The sequence below is a fragment of the Lissotriton vulgaris genome, chromosome 7 (assembly GCF_964263255.1).
Source record: "Lissotriton vulgaris chromosome 7, aLisVul1.2, whole genome shotgun sequence".
Classification (NCBI taxonomy): Eukaryota; Metazoa; Chordata; class Amphibia; order Caudata; family Salamandridae; genus Lissotriton; species Lissotriton vulgaris.
In genome coordinates this window covers 1,627,782,234-1,627,796,757 of record NC_141695.1, presented here as the reverse complement: position 1 = coordinate 1,627,796,757, position 14,524 = coordinate 1,627,782,234, and the positions used below count along the sequence as shown (strand labels likewise).

General features: G+C 44.4%; 1 protein-coding gene across 1 annotated transcript in view; it reads left to right on the top strand.

Moving 5' to 3' along the window:
- The first annotated feature begins 1,399 nt into the window (after positions 1-1,399).
- The window catches only part of DNTTIP1 (deoxynucleotidyltransferase terminal interacting protein 1), an 86,429-nt gene continuing 73,304 nt past the window's right edge, over positions 1,400-14,524 (top strand). Inside the window, exon 1 of the mRNA XM_086932582.1 lies at positions 1,400-1,574. Within this exon, the coding sequence (XP_086788708.1) occupies positions 1,488-1,574 (87 nt within the window). The 5' untranslated portion in view covers positions 1,400-1,487. The remainder of the gene's footprint in view (positions 1,575-14,524) is intronic.

Genomic DNA, 14,524 nt, shown 5'->3' with positions numbered 1-14,524 from the left:
TCATGAATGGACTTGGGAAACTTGGCAACTATGCTCAATATGAACAGAGTTATGGTTCAAGTAGGTGACATTTGAATTGTATGGCTCCTCCCTTGATTCACTGGGCCAGGGTCAGATTAATTTGCATGTAGCCAGGTTCTGAGCTGGGATGGTGCAGTGAGCTAAAAAACGGTGATGGATCAAGCCCTGATCTTTGGACTGGGTAAGAGTGGTCTGCTTACTTCAGACACTCTGTTCATCACCACCCCCTTTTCTGAATCGTTTTTGTCCACCATAAGCGTGGAAGGGTATACTCAGATGTGAGTCCCTTGCTCATTGCACCATCAGGATTCAAGCAAGCCGGGCCGAAGACGGCTGAAATGCCAGAAACCGGTCCCCGGAAGCTTGTTTCCTTCCCAGTATAAGAATTGGCTTGGTAGTTTGGTCTGCCCTGTTCCCATGATACACTGGGCCAGGGTCAGACTAATTTGCATGTAGCCAGGTTCTGAGCTGGGATGGTGCAGTGAGCTAAAAAACGGTGATGGATCAAGCCCTGATCTTTGGACTGGGTAAGAGTGGTCTGCTTAATTCAGACACTCTGTTCATCACCACCCCCTTTTCTGAATCCTCCCTTGATTGGCAACATCAGAAAAGAAAGACGCTTCCTCCTGGCTGCAGCAGGCCCTGACTGCGCAGTTGTATTCCACCAGGCATTTTCCCAGTTGGTGTAGCCTTTGTATGCTGGTTTTTATGGTCTGGCAATTATGTGAGTATCAACAGGAGACGAGCTTTAGCTCCACAAACATGTTTTCATTGGTCAGAAGTTGTCTGTGTCCACAAAAAAAGTGCTTGCCCTCTGAAAAGCTGTGATCATTTTATTTATCAAGCTGCCCGAACTTGAATCAGGGCCTACAATTGTCATTGTAATGCCACTAAAGTATCATAGATAACTTTACTTTGTTGTTTTTCTCTGGCAGCAGCACTGATGGGGGGAGGGCAATAATTAAGGTACATGGAGTTTTAGGTCTGACTCAACAGTGCAACTATAACCTGGTCTTTTGACTCGCCCCAATACTAGTTTACATTTCTTTGATTCAACATAATTACATATCCAGTCCCATGCTATCTATTTGTAATACTCATTGCTTCATATTACCATACAACAGTCCAAGCCAAACAGATTGGCATTGCCAGTGCTTGTTTTTAGTACTGTCACTTTCTCCAACTGTTGGTGATTGTAACTGAAAGAGAAGATTCTGAAAACTCTTCTGACTAGGTGCATGGCGCTCTCTGCTGGCTACTACTGTTAACTACATTAGCTCGGCTTAATTCTGAGAAGTTCTCCGGTCCGTAAACATGGCTAGTCCCTTTTCCATCTTCATGTGTTCTCAGAGCTGCGTCGCGCTGTCATGACGTCACACCTGTCTTTGCAAGGATGCCTTGGCAGGCTGAATTGTAGTTCGCTAGTTCTGTTACGAGCCCGGGTTGAAATTTCATACAGTGGCGACATGGGAGCCACCCGGGACGAAGAGCATGAACATGATTGCCGTGACGAGGAGGCAGGGGCAGAAGAGAACGGGCAGGGGCAGCCTGCGGTGAGTGTACCGCAGCCGGTGGTGAGGCTAGTGTGTGAATGGAGAAAATAAAAGTTAGGACAGAGTGAGAAACAGTTCAGGTGTGTTCAGAGGTGTGAGGGGGGATGACAGCATGGGAGGAAGGTGGAACAGGGAGTGAGAAAGGGACGAGACGAGAGAAATCAGCCGATGGTAGTGTAACATTGTCTAGACAAAAATGGTGTAATAGAGGGAAGGGGTAAAAAGCAGGGCACAAGTCCTAAATAAAGAAGTGGGGGGACGCTCAAATACAGGAAGTGACGTCATGACAGGAAGTGACGTCACGAAAGGTAAAAACATAGAAGTGGGGGGATGCTCAAAGGCATGTTGTGACGTCACGGCCGGAAGTGACGTCACGAAAGATAAAAATTAGAGCATTCCTTTCACACATATCTGCACTTCCAAAACACATCTATGTAAATTAGTCCTATAGTGCAGTACATATATGTTGAAGAAAGAGAGCCTTTATTTGAAAATGTATTTTGAAAAAGAATAAAAAACAAAACATGTTTCTGTAATTTCACAGGCAGCCTAGCACTGTGGACCCAAGGGTTTTTTGCAGGGTGTAGAATCAACTCTTGCAATGTTATTTGAGCAGTCCTATATACATCTGTTAACATGACATTACATACTTCACCTACGCCCGTCACATTAGTGAGTTAGATAAAAACGTAAAAAGCCGTACCTGTAGGCTGTTCAAAGAGCCCTTCCCAGTCGGAGGGTGGGGAGGGGATGTAGCTTTTTTTGTGAATAGCTTCCCATGTGCTTACTATGCTTGTAACTACAGCTTCTATCGGGAACAGTCAGTGGTGGGACCGCTGGGCGTTCCCTCTCCGTCTTTATATTTGTTGTGTTTTTGCATGCAGTTAATGGCAAGAATACACAATTCCTTAGCAAGGGCATCTTTGCAGGGGGGACGGCGTCCACCTGGTAAAATAAATTAAAATAAGTGGGGGGACGCCGTCCACCTGCGTGGTACCCCGACTCGAGCCCTGGTAAAAAGAGAAGCTTCGCAGAGATGAAAGGATAGGTTGAATGAAAGTTACCAAACAAGTAAAGGATGTCGATCGAGAAAACTATTGAAAAGTCGGCAGAAGTGAGGAGGGTGATACTGAAAGATTAAACTACCGGCAAGTTTTGAGAGGAATAAGGTAAGTGAAGGTTTGAGAGGGAGGGGAGATTAAACAGACCCCCCAGGATATAGCGGCATGGATTCGCAAATTTAGCGGCACAAATATGGAAATTTAGCGGCACAAATATGGAAATTTAGCGGCATTTTTGCGGCACTTTATTTGACCCATAATCATTCATTTTCAGCCTTAAATCAATGGAAACTGTTTTAGCAGAGTATTCCACTTTGAATAGGCAACCTGGAATATGGAATAGAGGAAGCAGCCCACAGCTGAAGGCTGTTATCCCTTGAGAGGGGAGCAGGATGGAGTGGCTTTTTGACAATGGGGAGATGGAAAGAGGTATGTGGTGATAGTATTGAGAGGGAAAATAGCATTTTTCTGTGCAGCTCAACGACTAAGAGAAGACGGGTAACTGGGCTTGGGAAGGAAGATGGGACTATTCACTGTTAGAGGTGAGATGGGGTAGTTTGTGGTGATACTAACAGCGGAGATAAAGCAGTTGGTTGACAAGCGGAGATTGGGGAGGTCAGCGGGGAAACCTAGTGAAAAGGGCAGACAGTTTGTTGACGGGAGTCGTCTATTTTATTTTTTTAGATGGGATGGGGCTGTCTAGAGTGCTAATGCTGCTTTGAAAGTAGTTGAATAGGCGGGCTACAGCGACAGGACGGCTGTCACAGACAGAGGTCATTCATTCAGCAATTTGGGAAACGTGGAGAAGGGGAAAAAAACTACATTTGCCAAATTATTGTGTGAGTAAGTTCAAGACGGCCGGTGGGTGTTTAAATCTGCAGCACCATTAAAGTCAAGAGCCATTTATCTGGGATGATTGGGAAAAGACTGTTTGACAAACTGCAGATTCCTAATCAATAAATAATAATAAACAGGGCAGCAGAGCGCGCCGCGGCGGGGGAAACATGCCTGCTCTACCGACATCAAGTGGCATGTAAGAGCTTCGCCAGCAATTGAAAATCGGCGCCGAGCCTTCGCTTTTAGAAAAGTGCAGGCTGATTTTACTGAATTCCTGTCACTGAAGAATGTAAACAAGGAACGTTAACCTGGAAAATTTAAGAAGTGCTGATGTCAATGAAACATTTCCAATGGAAATACAAGCATAAATGCATCAGTATCAGCGCTATCTTTAATTACTTACAGCACGTGTCAGCCCACACAGTGTGACATGCAAGCTAACTCATGCACTGACAAAGAAGGTCTGCGGAAACGGATACTAAACATATCTTGGTCGCTTTAACTGTGTGGAGAAAGAGAAAATGGACTGAACTATCGAGCTTTGCCTTGAGCTGCCCTTCACCCAGCGAGGCGCCCGTCGTGCCCCGTGGGCGGTGTGTGTGTGCTTCCTACCAGGCCCTGTGTGACTCGTCGCAGGGATGAAACGGCCGCTCGGGCCTCCATTCTCAGAGGAGCCCTTTAGTCCTTCCGGACGCCCCGCTGCGATAGCCCCTTTCAGACCCGAGCTCCTGCTGCTCCCCGATCCTCCGCTCTCTGCACGCACACACAGACTCGACACAAACACCCCGAGAGCCTTTCAATTCCTGATCACCCTTTTTGTTCTAACGTAAAGACTCTAGGAATGCGGAGTACGTCGTTCAAGAAGCACAAGAGACCCCCCAGGATATGGCGGCTTTTGTAAAAATGCCGCGATTTCTACTAAAGTGCCGATTTCGCGGGCACTTTTGTGAAAATCGCGGCATTTTTACGAAAGTGCCGATTTCGCGGCAAATCGCGAAATCGCGATATCCTGGAGGGTCTGATTAAAGGAAGACGAAAATAATAAAGGGAAAGACGAAAAGAGAAATAGCGAAGCAAAGGAAAGCAAGCGAAAATTGAAGGGTTTTGGGAGAGTAAAATGTAAAGCAGATGATGCAAATAGAAGAGAGAAGTAAGATGACAAAAAGCAGATCAAGGAGAAAGTAACGTATTAATGATAAGAATGCCGGAAAGTTGGGAGACAAACCCTACAGCTTTTGAAGGCTTCATGTGTTTTAACCGACCAGCTGTTCTGGACCGCCTCAGGAGGTTTGACTATCTTGATTATCTTACTACTCGGAGGCTATGCAGAGGCGTTGAAAACTCTGGGGAGTGATTATCAAGCCATTCTTTTTAAGGGGGCCTTGACGTTATATCTCATTCATTTTTACAATAATGAGTTTTTAATGTGCTTAATCAACGATTCCCAGGAATATTTTAATATATATCAGCTAATGTGGGGAGCATATCTTATTAGGGTCAACAAATGAATCTTTGTTTGGAGATTTCAATGCTAGATTACTTAGTTGTAGAGTTTGGAAACAGCTAGTGGCTCTCACAAGAACTGACTTGAGAACCAATGAGTTATAGATATTGCTCGTCTCCTCCCATATGCATAATGAGGTGGAGGGACCTGGGCCAGGTATGCAGGGGTTGCCGAGTTTTAGGCGAAGGAATAGTTCCCCATTATTTGACTATATCTTTATTTCCTGAAATCTAACAAACTTCCTGCTATATGGCACCCTCTCAAAACCTATTAAACCAGTGTATCAGGCCCCACGGTGGTTTGATCTGATCTTTGGCTAATTGCCTTCTGCATAGAGCTCTTAATATGCACCCTTGTGATGGCGCACATGACCACCCTGCGAAAGCATTATGAACTAGTCACAAGTAAGAGATGGAAGGTAGTCATTACCCAGCAGTGGATCACACTAACAGACACTGCCAAGACTAAAGATAGTATGACCTATTGGAGAGCCGTATCAAACATGAGATCTCTAGATCAGGTTGGCTCATCCCTCAGTTGCCATATAAAAGGTGAAGAATGGGTGGCATATTTTGATAATATCTATGCAGATAGCGAATCTAATTGTAGCCAGTTAGCCCATAAGTATCCACCTCCATTTTTAGCTGTCTCCTTGGAGGAAGTTATGGTTGCTATTCAGGAGAGTTTGGGGGTCAAAGCACCAGTGCCGTATGGTGTTCTCATTGACATAATAACATGTAATATGAACCTTTGGACCCCACTGTTGATTAACATCTATAATGGCTTGAGTCACAATTACAACCTCCCAGGTCACCCCAGTCATCGTCCCAGTTTTCAAGAAAAGGAGCGGTTCTGAACCTAAATGCTACCACCCTATCTCATTGACTGACATCCCGACAAACTTCTTGGCAGAGTCTATTGGAGTTGGTTAACGACAACAACATTTTGGCTTCTGCAATGGCATAGGCATGGTAGAACAATGTATCAGACTACAATGAATTATTGGGAGCTATACTGTGGCAAAATAGTCTTCATTACACCGTACTTTATGGACTTGTTGATGACCTTTGACTATGTCAACCGGTAGAAGCTGTGTCAACTCTGCATCGAGTTTGGAACAGATTAAACACCCGTACATTCATAAATATCTTTACACAGAGGTATAAAAGTCTGAGGTAGGTTTTATAACAATTGGGAGCTGTCAGATGAATTTAGCACAGGAAGGAGGAGGGGTCCGCCTAGGGTGCGTGCTTGCTCCGCTGCTATTCATTTTGCGCATAAATAACCTTGGCCCAGAGCTCACTAAGTGTGCCTTGAAGTACCAATAATAAATGACGTCCCCTTCCCGCGTTACTCTATGCTGATCATGCTGTGTTAATTCATCGCACTTCCAGAGCCCTGCGTCTAGTCCATTCATTTATGCATTTTATGCCGAACTTGACTTGTTGGCTAATGTTGCCAAATCTTTTATAATGTCTTGTGGCCCAAAGAGAAGGCGATTTTCATCTATCACAGTAGGGTTGAATACCTTGTTAAGTACTAGCACTTTCTCCTACTTGGGGGTCACCTTTAGTTCCACTGGCTCATGATCTCCCCATATTCCACAGAGCAGGGCTAAGCTATCGAGAGCAGTAGGCTCACTCCTCAGTTAACCATCTCCACCAGGTAGTAGGGCGCTCTTACCCCTGCTACCAATATTTTCTGCCCAGTGTGGGGCATTAATGACCCAAAGACACTTCAGAGGGAAGAAAAACGATTTTGTAGGAGAATTTTGACATTCAATGTATCGACTCCCCATTTTATTTGCCACAAGGAGTTGGGCCTAACTTATTTAAGTTACCGAATTCGCACCTGCCCACCCCTATTATGGCTATCCATTTTGAGCATGGAAAAACCCTAACTTACAAGGAATATAATCTCTGATTGCTTGGCCTGTGAGAAAGGCCCTTCCATCCCATGGTTGGCGTACGTGAAAAAAAATCTTTGGAAGGGATTGGTTTAACTAACGCCACATCTTCTCTGATATAGCTCCACGCACTGCTCTAGGCAGGTAGCAAGTCCAAGTCTTATTGATAGAACAGTTTTAAGCCGAGAAGTTAAGTGCAGAGGTCCTGAAACCTAATGTTATCTGCACTTCAATCCTGGAGTCTTTCTCTCCAGTTGCTTGTGGAATATCAGTGGGAGCTGGGAGCACTCCCTATTATTTCTTTTTAGAGCTGTTACAATGAAATACCCCCTAGGTTTTCTACTTGAGTACCAACATAAGCTTGACTCCAAAGTACGCCCATGTAAAAATGTGTCTAAACAATCGATGATCCATTTTCTCTTTTTCTGTGATTATCAATTTTATACCAAAAAGGTTTTAGTACCTCTTTTGTGGCTTATATATTTTCGAAATTGCTTCCAGGCCTTCCGCTTTTTACAAGAATTTTCAGATGATGTAATTTGCCATTGTGTAAATTTGTTTCTTCGAGCAGCAGTACGTTCTAAGAGGACTGTGCACTTTGATTACTCATGCATGATGAACCTTTTAACCATCTGTTTCTTACTAGTTGATTTTATGTGTTTTACCTGTGTTTTTATCGACATGGTGGGTCATATGGCTGTTTTTCAGCCGAATAAAGTTGATTCTGTTCCTGAAATGAGAAGATGAGTGGAAACAATATGAAAAGAGACCAGTGAGTGAAGAAAGGTTGGTTAACGCCAGGTATGCAAGAAAGGGACAGGAGCAGGAAGGACGATGGGAAGAAAATATGCGCGAAGGATATGTGGGGATGAGATGAAAGGAAAGAGGTGATATGGGGAAATAACGAATGCGGAATGGTAAAAGGCGGAGAGTGTGTCAAGTTTTAAAGATGAATGTGACTGTGTTGAGAGAGGATGAAAGGGGGAGTACAGGAGTGGGCCATGTAGAAAAAGAGAGTTGACGAGTGATGGAAGAAGTGATTTGTGACAGATAATTAATTATTACAAGAAATAAGGTGAGTTGCGAATGTGAAAAGAGTAGAGTGGGAAAGCGTGTGAAAGGCGAGTGGAATTTATCCAAGGAAATGGGGAAAAGTGGCATTCAATTTTGATAGCTTGCAGCATGGTACTCCCCCTCCCCCCCCCCCCCCCCCATTTTATTTTTACCTACAATTCCAATTGGAATGTTATTGTTTGGCCAAGTTAGAAGACTGCAGTCAGTAAACCTCTTAATAACACGGCTGTCAATTATATATTGTTTTGTGATTCACTACACCCTAAAGCTATGAAGATGAAATTGTTCTAGTGTAGACTCTTGATACATAGCTAATGACCACAGTTCATTCAACTTGTTTTTAGATGCCAAACCCGGAAGGAGTTTAATGTAAATGTAAATGTAAATTGATAGTTGTATAGCGCACTACTCACCTGCAAGGGTCTCCAGGCGCTTGTACGAATACCGCTGTGGAACCCATCCTGGCTTTTCCTGTGAGGCGTCCACTCCTGGGCACCCCCAAGGTGAAGCCAGGCATCCCAGCGCTGTTGGGGCTGTTGTGGAGATTAAGCAAGCTATTGCCCAGAGTTGCAGAGTGGGACTCCATGATTGGAATAGGCAAAGAGGCGAGAATTATCAGGTCCGTGGAATTTTGAGCCCAAGACCCGCCGAGGCGGGGAATTGAACCCTGGCCCCGGGCTAGACCTCTGCATCAGGGTCTGCCGCTCGCTTGTAAATGCTATCCTTCTCCAAGGCTTATTAGCTATTTAGGCCCCCTTGTTCTTGGCAGGACCAGTTACCTTTGTTTGTGTTCCAGGCATTGGCATAACGCAGCTGTTCTATAGCAAGTGCTTCCTCAAGAAAGTGAGACTATCCTGAAGCCCAAAGTCTGATCGGCGGTGTCCTTTTTATCTGTCCTTTACTGTCATATGTCGGACCACTGGAATTACGCAGCATGGGAGGACCACATTTTGTGACAGTTTACTAAATTATGTGGCTAGAGAAGGCAAATTATGCAGTGTAATGCAAAACACTTGATCAAAGAATTATCTCATTTTTTTATCGTTTTTACACGTTAACACTGTGGGCAAGGTTTCACCCACCCCATTAGTACCATTCTGACACCCAAATACAGCAATAGGCAACAGAAAGATGACCAGTCAACCTTTGTGAGGGCATTCCCCCTGCGCTTCAACCCGTGTTGCTACATTTTTAATAACTTTTGATCTAGAAAATGTTTTTTGTTGTTAAAATCTGCAGATTATCCAGTACATTTTGGATTATGTGGCAATGCGATATATCTATAATTATGCAAAAACATTACAGCTGCAAAATCGTTTAATTCTAGCAGCCCTGGTCATACCTAATCTAGTTTCTATCTAACATTGCTTGTTTCTGTGTTCCCAGTGTTTGTGTCTTGTGTGATCTTTGTCTTGATTTTCCAGTGTCTGTATCTGCATCTCTTAAACCAGGTCTGTATGGCTTACGATCTCAGAGTCTGTCTGTCTGACCCAGAGTATGTTTAAGTCTCTGCCTCTTGGTTCCCTTCCTCCTGTCCTACTCTTTTTAGCCTCCTGTGTCTTTTAGTTTCTTTGTGCAAGCCCCCAGTTCTGTGTTTCTCTGTTCTCTTGTCCCTGGCTCCCCATACTTTGGTCTGCATCTTACCAGGATGGCTATCCGTTGCTGTCGAGGCTCAAGCCTTGCTAATCACCAAAGCTCCTGCTTCCAAGAGCCTGGCTGTCCATTAATATTTGATAAACGTATTTTCCATTGAGTTTTTCTGGTCCGGAGATTTGTGCCTGTGAAGTTCTTCTCTTTACATTGCCACCGTCTATAGGTCTGCTTTGCTAAATTTGACTTTACTAACTGAGTGTAGTAAGCGGCTATGTTTTCCATTTAACAAGTTTAAACTAGCCACCACATTATCTTCTGCATGCAAGGAGGCTACCCACTGTGTTGAGCAGATTTATGCAGTTCATACATTTTGTAGAAACCTTCTTAGGAAAATCAAACAACCTGCACCCATATTTGCCCTTACTACGTTAGATTTGTACTAGAGCTGTTTGTCAATTTATGAGTGTATTTCAACAGCCACTATTACTGTATAACACACTGTAGTATGAGGGAACACCAATAATAAGCAGGAACTCCAAGAGATAAAATACCTCTAATTTATTATAAGTTAAAGAGTTGTGGAAGGAGCCCACATTAAAAGCTGATTAATCTAAGAGGCCAGGAAACAACTGCCTCACACAGAGTTCTAATGAACAGACATTCAAGTGACGTGTACATTCCAACAGAACATTCCAAACCTTAAAGCAATATGCATATGTACATATTAAATACCCTCCCCCTTATAACAAACTGTAAAAAATAATTAAAAAAACAATAAATAAAGTCCATACAATACATAATCATTGTACTTGACATGCAGTCTACAAATGCGATGATCACGTACAGGTGCCATGACTCCGTCATCGCACCGCACCTCCGAGACGTCATCAACTGCTCCTTCAACTCCGCCACCTTCCCAGAAGACTGGAAACACGCTGAACTCACCGCCCTTCTGAAAAAACCAACAGCGGACCCCACCGAACTCAAAAATTACCGCCCCATCTCGCTTCTTCCATTCCCGGCCAAAGTCATCGAGAAAGCCGTCAACAACCAACTCGCCGCTTTCCTCGAAGCCAACAAATCCCTCGACCCCTCACAATCTGGCTTCCGAGCAAAACACAGCACTGAGACCGCGCTCATCGCAGCAACAGACGACATTCGAACTCTACTGGACAATGGAGACACAGTCGCCCTCATCCTCCTCGACCTCTCTGCAGCATTCGATACAGTCTGCCACAGCACCCTCCTACAACGCCTCAATAACATCGGAATCCAAGGAAAAGCACTTGAATGGATCACCTCGTTCCTCACCGGAAGAACCCAGAGAGTCCGCCTTCCTCCATTCAAGTCCGAGGCCTCTGAAGTCATCTGCGGCGTACCTCAAGGATCCTCACTCAGTCCCACCCTCTTCAACGTATACATGAGCCCCCTCGCGGCCATCGCACGCCAACACAACCTCAACATCATCTCCTACGCGGACGACACTCAACTAATCCTCTCTCTCACCAATGACCCCAGCACCGCCAAAACTAACCTACACGAAGGAATGAAAGAAGTTGCCGAATGGATGAAACAAAGCCGTCTGAAACTGAACTCAGACAAAACAGAAGTCCTCATCTTAGGTACTTCCCCCTCTTCATGGGACGACTCCTGGTGGCCGGAAGCCCTCGGAAAAGCACCCATCCCGACAGACCACGCACGGAACCTGGGCGTCATCCTGGATTCCTCACTTTCGATGAACAGACAAGTCAGCGCCGTATCCTCTTCATGCTTCAACATTCTTCGCATTCTCAGAAAAACATTTCGCTGGATCCCCTCCGAAACAAGGAAAACAGTCACCCACGCTCTGGTCACGAGCCGACTGGACTACGGAAACACCCTCTACGCGGGTACTACCGCAAAACTCCAGAAAAAACTCCAACGAATCCAAAACGCATCAGCCAGGCTCATATTAGACATCCCACGCAACAAACACATCTCTGGTCACCTTAAAGACCTCCACTGGCTACCCGTCAATAAGAGGATCACTTTCCGACTGCTTACCCACGCACACAAATCACTCTACGACATCGGACCAGATTGCCTCAACTCTCGACTGTCCTTCTACACCCCCCCCCCCCCCCCCCGCCAACTACGGTCTTCCAGCCAAGCCCTCGCCACTGTACCTCGCATCAACAAGACCACCATGGGAGGCAGATCCTTTTCATACCAGGCTGCTAAAACATGGAACTCACTCCCCGCTTACCTGCGCCTCACCCAGAACCACCTAGCGTTCAGAAAGCAGCTTAAAACGTGGATATTTGACAAATAATCCTCCTCCCCTTCCTAAGCGCCTTGAAACCCTCTGGGTATGTAGTGCGCTATACAAATTTTATGACTTGACTTGACTTGACTTGAAGAACCAGAACAACTAGATGAATTTTAGCACCATTTTCTGGAATATCATTAATATGAGCACCATTAGTAGTATTTGATCTTTCAAAACCAGGTCCAAAAGTGAAATCAGAATCATTTTCATTAAGCTTGTTGGCATAAACTGTATTGAAAATATTGACCTGATTGTTATTGATTTTGACAACATTGTTCTTGTTCCACCAACCTTTATTGTGTAAGAACACTGAAGCTTTAGTGACCTTGATTACTCGAACAGGTAAAGTGAATTTAGATTGACCCTTGCAAACTTTAAATGTTTTTTATGAGAACCCAATCATTGGCCTTAATGTTGGGAGTAAATGAACCATAAGACCTATCATAAAATTTCTTCTGTAAGAGTTGTTTATTAAAGACTCTATCTTTGACGATTTGATTATCTATCATAGTATTTCTTTTATGAAACAATTCAGAGCCAGTAATCAAATTAGAGAATCATTTAGGCATAAGTTTAGAACCAGCTTCCCTGCCTCTGAGAGCTTTGAAAGGCGTAACCAATCAATCAATCAATCAGCATATTTGTATAGCGTGCTACTCACCCGTTAGGGTCTCAAGGCGCTGGGTGGGGGTGGAGAGGGCGCTACTGCTCGAACAGCAGATAACCTCAGTAGTAGAATGAGGTGTTGTTAAATAAGCCCAGACTTTCTCTTGTAAGAACACACTTATATCAACATTAGTTGCTATCCCAGTCTGCACTCCTTCTTTAATGAAACGATTAGCCCTTTCTACACGTCCATTCGAAGAAGGATTATATAATGCAACTTGACAATGTTTAATCTCATGACTTTTTGTAAAATTTGTGACTATCTCTGACATGAAAGGTTGACCATTGTCAGTAACGATACAATTCGGGGTTCCTTCAATTTTAAACATCCTTTGTAGGAATGAAATAACTGTGGATGAATTGGCTGTACTTGCAAAAGAATAGTATATCCATTTGGAATAATAATCAATTGCAACTAGACAGTACCTTTTGTCCATAGGCAATAAGTTAAATGGTCCTGAAAAGTCTAAGGCAATTTTTTCCCGGGGAGAGTTTGGTAATGGTACTGGAATTAAAGGTTTTTTGTGAGTTTTCCAATGTTTATCAGAAACTACACAGCTTGAACATTTTTTCCACAAACACAGTAACTTGTTTATCTATTCCTGGCCACCAATACATTTATTTAATTTTTTAACATGTTGCAGAAATGCCCAGATGACCTTCATGACTCATGTTAATGATCTTCTCTCTTAGTGAAGTAGGAGGTACAAACAGCCCATTTCGTACACAAACGCCATCTTCAAAAGACAATTCTTCACTAATTTGAGCAAATTGCTGCACATCATTGCCTAAATTCTTTGCATTAGGCTGTTTCTTTTAGTGAACATTTCAACCTTTTTAAGAGTTTCATCTATTTGCATTGCTGATAGCCATTCTTCTTGAGGTCTGCTGCCATTACACATGGAAATGACATCAACGATGCCAACTACACAATCTTTATGTACATCATTTTCACCTTCACTAAAGTCAGTCAAAGGTATGTGGGAAAGACAATCCACACAGATATTTTTCCCTCCTTGAATGTATTTCATAGTGAGGTTATATTCTTGTAACTTGGACAATAATCTGACTAATCTTGCTGAAGATCCCCCCTTGACCCAGCCCCTGTAAGATTCCTTAAAAAGGTGTCCTCCACCACAGCCCCCATCATCAGGGACCTGATCAACTCTTCCCTAGCGAGTGGTACGGTGCCTCCCAACTGGAAGAATGCAGTCGTAAAGGCTCTGCTCAAAAAGCCCCAACTAAACCCGGACGACATGTCCAATTACAGGCCGATCTCACTGCTCCCCTGCATCAGTAAGATGGCTGAAAAACTAGTCAACGCTCAGCTATCCCAATTTCTCGAAACCCACAACATCTTGCGCCAATCCCAAACCGGGTTTCGACCTGGCCATGGCACGGACACCGCACTCCTCGCTGTCATCGAGGAGGCAAGGTGTATCCTAGACTCAGGGGGTTCAGTGGCAGTGATCCTCCTGGATCTTAGCGCCGCCTTCGATACGGTGGATCACCGTGTCCTATTACACCGCCTGGCCAAGGCAGGAATTGTGGGTACGGCGCGAGCATGGATCGAATCCTTCCTCTCCCAGCGATCCTTTCAGGTGTGGGACGGCAATTCCCGATCAGATCCTCGTCCACTGAAGAACGGAGTTCCCCAGGGGTCGTCGCTCAGCCCAACCCTTTTTAATGTCTATATGGCGCCCCTGGAAGACGTAGTGGCCCCCTACGGTATAAAAATAATTAACTACGCTGACGACACCCAACTTGTCGTATCCTTGTCCCACCTGGATAACCATCCGGACAGTTTGCTCTACTGTCTCCAGGACATTCATACCTGGATGTGTGACTCGGCTTTGAAGCTGAACGGCGCAAAGACCGAGATTATGCTCCTAGGCAATAAACGGATAACCTTGCCGCCTTCGTCCTGGCCCGACACCTTCGGTGAAATTCCATCTCCCAAAAATGAAATTAAGACTCTAGGGGTTTGGTTAGAACCGGACC